The sequence below is a fragment of the Acipenser ruthenus genome, chromosome 8, assembly GCF_902713425.1.
Source record: "Acipenser ruthenus chromosome 8, fAciRut3.2 maternal haplotype, whole genome shotgun sequence".
In the NCBI taxonomy this organism is placed as follows: Eukaryota; Metazoa; Chordata; class Actinopteri; order Acipenseriformes; family Acipenseridae; genus Acipenser; species Acipenser ruthenus.
Genome location: NC_081196.1, coordinates 46,968,472 through 46,972,914, shown reverse-complemented (window position 1 = coordinate 46,972,914; position 4,443 = coordinate 46,968,472). Strand labels below are relative to the sequence as shown.

Genomic DNA, 4,443 nt, shown 5'->3' with positions numbered 1-4,443 from the left:
CTACTGCTCTTAATTATAACTATTCACTGTATCTTGTACTTGATTCTACTCTTAGATATCCATATTCACGTTTTTGGTAAGTTCTCTTATTTGAAATAGTTCTTATCCATTTATCGTACTTACTAAGTGCTCTTAATGGACTTGTATAAGCAAATATTTTTACTATAAGTTAACTGCTCTTAGTTGAACTTGCTCTTCAATGTATTGTATTCTTTACTTTGCTCTTATTTGAATTTGATTTCATTTTCTACTGATTTTATTGTACTTTTAGTGCTCTTAACTGTAATGTGATATTCTGTAATGAGATTTTCTGCACTGTGATATTTTGTATGGTGATACTTTGTGATTTTTTTGTACTAACTGTAAGTTTCCCTGGATAAGGGTATCTGCTAATAACAATAATAAGATGAAACAATGCAGTGGGTGTCAATATACCCATAAGTAACTCACAAACCCCAACATTTATATTTACATATGCCTGGTTTGTTGCATAATTGTCAAATAACCAAAATTTACTGATGTAGGAACATATGTATTGCCAAACATGTCATACAAATAAAACGTCAGCGTTCTCAGTTGTGTATCAGAGTCAGATAGGATGGCTTAGTTGCCTGGGATGTAGTTTGCCGTTTGCTTGAACCTTTTCAAAGTATTTATGTTTCATAACATTTGAAAACATACAAAATGATGTACAAAAAACCCCACAAAGTTATAAACAAGCAAGACAGAATTTGCTTTACTAAAACCACCTCCTCTAATCGTCTTTGTGTTCATCTGTTTGGAATCGTATTTGCCTCCTCCACTCTTGACCCTGCAATAGGTTTTTCTTAAATAACTCTTAATTTTTAGTAAGGTCCTCTTATATACAATATGACAATTCTGTCCTTATCAAATGAGACAAGGCCACCGCTACCTACAGTTTAAATGTAAAAATCAGCAAAAAGAATATGACGCATTTTGTTCAGATTTTTACAATTTTATTTGATAATGGTACATGCTTCTTTTTGTTACTACAAAATAACACTACTTGTTTAAAGAATTTACATCAACAAAGAGGAACTTGGTGCAAAGTCTGTGACTGGGATCTGGTGCTACTGGAGAAACTCCTACAGGTGCAGGTCTGAGAATCTAAATGCCTTAGATATTCATTTATGTTTCTTACTAAGATTTGGGGGTGATCAGAAATTGTTTAACCATAGCAGCCCACAATACGTCAGGCTGGAATTCCTTACAGGCTTTAGTTATCGCAATCAATAAAACAAACAAAAAAAAGTAAATGACAAGAACCAACAAACCTGTAAAGAACTGACCACTGTCTAATGCTGTTAATGTGTTTTCAGAAGTGCACGGTGCTGTGGCAAAACAGATTCAAGCCAAGTGGTGGTAATGGTCCTAGCATCCTCCCAGCTGTACTTTGGAGTGTAACCAAAATCCCTTTGTGCTTTTTTATAGGTGAAGCTAAACGGCGTGTTGAGCAGGATGAGAAGCTGGCGATTCATTCTGGGAGTGTACTTCACAAAAGGTTTCAAAAAGACCTGCACCATCTCCAGAAGGAGTGCGAGAAACAACAGCAGTGGCAGAGGGAGAGCGAGCCTCTCCTGAATCCCGAACCCCAATGGCTTTAACACGATGTGGATGAAATCTGAGTAGCTTACATGTGGAGTGTCATCTGAGATGAAGTAGAACCTACCACCAATCAAGGCAGCTTTCTTGGGATCCCTCATAGCTTTGGCTGCTAAAATATGGGCCCAGGCTACATTGCCTACGTACACTGGGTTCACAACAGACTCCTTTTTGGAGCGACGTAATAATATGCCCCTGTTTCTGATTCCATTATCCATGTGGCCCAAAAGGAACTTACTGCCTTCCCCATAGATGTACATGGGCCGCAGGGCACATGTCACCATTTTGTCTTGACTTCTGAGAACCTCCCCATTGACCTGTAGAACCAACTGTTCAGCTTGGAACTTGGTCTTGCTGTAGGGAAATTTCAAGGTGCATGAATAAACTGTGTCTTCATTCCCATTGATCACAGGGTCTCCCCGGGTGTTTGGACCTGTCACCTCAATGCTGCTGGTGTAGATGAAGGTTTTCACATTCTCTTGTATACAGGCTTCCAGCAAGAACTGGGTACCTTGAATGCAGAACAGGAACAAGTCCTATTAGCATTTCCCTTCTTTAACATAAACACTGCATTTATTTTTACAATTAGCTACAAACTGTATGTAGCTGAAATATTTTCATCACCCCTAGCCCATCACTGCTCCTTGCTTCATAGCACTGTTGAATAATAACTGTGACCTTAACATGACAAGTTAGACCTGACCAAGGACATTTTAGGTTGTATGTCTGCAGAGCAATCCTTTATAAATATATTTAATATAAAGGCAATACTCCATGAATGTTTTAGGAGTACAGTAATAAACTCCACAAATAAAAGTTGGCTGAAAAAAACAGTTGAATACTCATGATTGAAATAATCCCATAAATTGGAAGTATTCTTTTTATGTAACACGTACAACATAAATTAAAATGAATCAGCATCATTTTCGAGAATTACTTTCTCAGCACAAGGTCCTCCTCTGCTGAGAAACACAGAGTCATTTAGAAAAGTGTGATTTGTCAGGTCATTCTGTGTTGGATTGGGATAAACCCCAGTGGAAGAGAAGGAGATAATAGAAATGATTAAACACATGCTCGATCTGAGTTGCATGTCCATAACTTCAAAAACACTCAATCATAGATTCTACAAAAACAAAAGTCAATTTACAAAACACTTAACAAACATGAGTGCATTTATCAGTGTATTATAGGATTTGTATTTTGTACCTTTTACATTCACTTCTTTTAGTTCCCTTTCGTCTATAGCTCCAGTGACATCAATGAGCGAAGCTGTGTGGATCACAAGGCTGACATGCTGGCATGCTTTCTTGAGGAGCTCTGCATCTCTGATATCCCCCTCAAACACAGTCAGCTTGGTTTGGCCACGAAACTCTGGAAAAAACACAAACAAAGTAATAAATAAAGAAATAAAAACAACATACCTATTTGCTTGCTCCAGCATTTGTATGTACTGTGTACAGCACATTTCATGAGTCTGAATCCACATCCACTCATACAAAGGTATTGCTGACACACCTTGTTGAGGATGGTCAACTAGAACAGTATGCTTGGAACATACATACAACAGACTCATTTATTTTTAATTTTTGTAATACTGCAAGTATATAGTTTCCCCAGCTTGAGTGAGGTGCTAGCAAAGGCAACAACATGGCTGGACAATCTGTGGTGTGAATATTTTTAATAAAACAATATCTGTGGATGTCAGAGCTGAATTCCAGGGTGTTGTTGAAGTAGACAGTAGTCTTCAGCGTAACAGAAGTCAGTGAATCGGGGTCAGTTCTGAAAAGAGCGGGACCCTTTGATTTTATGAGATAGGAAGTGTTTCTCTTTAACATTTAAATTCCTTGCCTCACTTGAAATAATAATAAAAAAAGTTTAATTATATTATTTAAACTGTGACAATCTTCTAGAAGGTAGCTTAAAAACAAAACATTAAACAAGCAATACATTCAAACAATAAGTAAAAAAAAAAACATACTGTATCACGTAAACTATTTTGAAAATCGTAGTATTAGCAGTTGCCTGTGTGTGACGTTTTTATTGCGCACCCTTAACTTTTGAAAACGGTGTAACTCTGAGGCGGTACGATACAAAATACCCATTCCAGGTGGTTTGAAAACAGTAACAAAATAACAACACAAAAGGGTTTTCATTACCTTCCAAAGATTCAAGTATATCAAGCCTGACGTGCCTGTCAAGGAGCCTGATCTCTGCAAGCTCATCCTCCTGCAGCAGAAGCTGGATAATTTTTTGTCCCAGGAATCCAAACGCTCCAGTAATGAGACAAACTTCCCCAGCAAGAGACATGACGTGTGGGATACAAATTCCCTCTTCAAATAACAGTTTATTGAAACTAGCTACTGAAAGTGAACTGGAACAAAGTGTGCCTGCGCTTAAAAACGGGATAACTTGGACCCAGAATATAATACTGTGACGTCTTGGGCATGTCCCTTTTCCAAAAAAATAAGCCTGCCGCAGCCTGTTGTTGGCATGTACCAGCAATAGTGCTGCAACTCTCCCATAACAGGTTCAGCAACATTGCAGCAAAACTCACAATCTACCATGCAAATTAGGTTGCTGCAACCTTTCTCTTGCAACCAGTTGCGAAAAGGTTGCAAAAACTGGTAGGTTGCAGTAATATTGCAGGAAACTTTTGTGCTGCTTTATTTATTAATTATATATCTATCTAAAAAAAAAAACACACCACAAAAAGATCTGTAATGTATTTCTTGTATTTAATTTCTGTAGATCATAAATGAACATACACTTTACTGAGAATACACTCTCATACAGCATACTGAGATGTATATACTGAAACAC

The 4,443-nt window shown here is 37.5% G+C and overlaps 1 protein-coding gene across 1 annotated transcript; it reads right to left on the bottom strand.

Annotated features, from left to right (window-relative positions):
* Positions 1-966: 966 nt before the first annotated feature.
* Positions 967-4,111, bottom strand: LOC117406697 (3 beta-hydroxysteroid dehydrogenase/Delta 5-->4-isomerase-like). Its single transcript, XM_034010968.3, has 3 exons — positions 3,780-4,111; positions 2,830-2,994; positions 967-2,134 (listed from the first exon to the last, which is right to left on the bottom strand). The coding sequence occupies exons 1-3, from the start codon at positions 3,928-3,930 to the stop codon at positions 1,326-1,328; spliced, it is 1,125 nt and encodes a 374-aa protein (XP_033866859.3). The 5' UTR covers positions 3,931-4,111; the 3' UTR covers positions 967-1,325.
* Positions 4,112-4,443: the final 332 nt, after the last annotated feature.

Excerpts from the sequence above, each read along its gene's own strand:
- LOC117406697 (XM_034010968.3), bottom strand. The coding sequence starts at position 3,930 with ATGTCTCTTGCTGGGGAAGTTTGTCTCATTACTGGAGCGTTTGGATTC. Across the intron at positions 2,995-3,779 it reads TATACTTGAATCTTTGGAAG|AGTTTCGTGGCCAAACCAAG; the intron begins GTAATGAAAACC and ends TGTTTTTTCCAG. Across the intron at positions 2,135-2,829 it reads AAAAGAAGTGAATGTAAAAG|GTACCCAGTTCTTGCTGGAA; the intron begins GTACAAAATACA and ends TCTGCATTCAAG.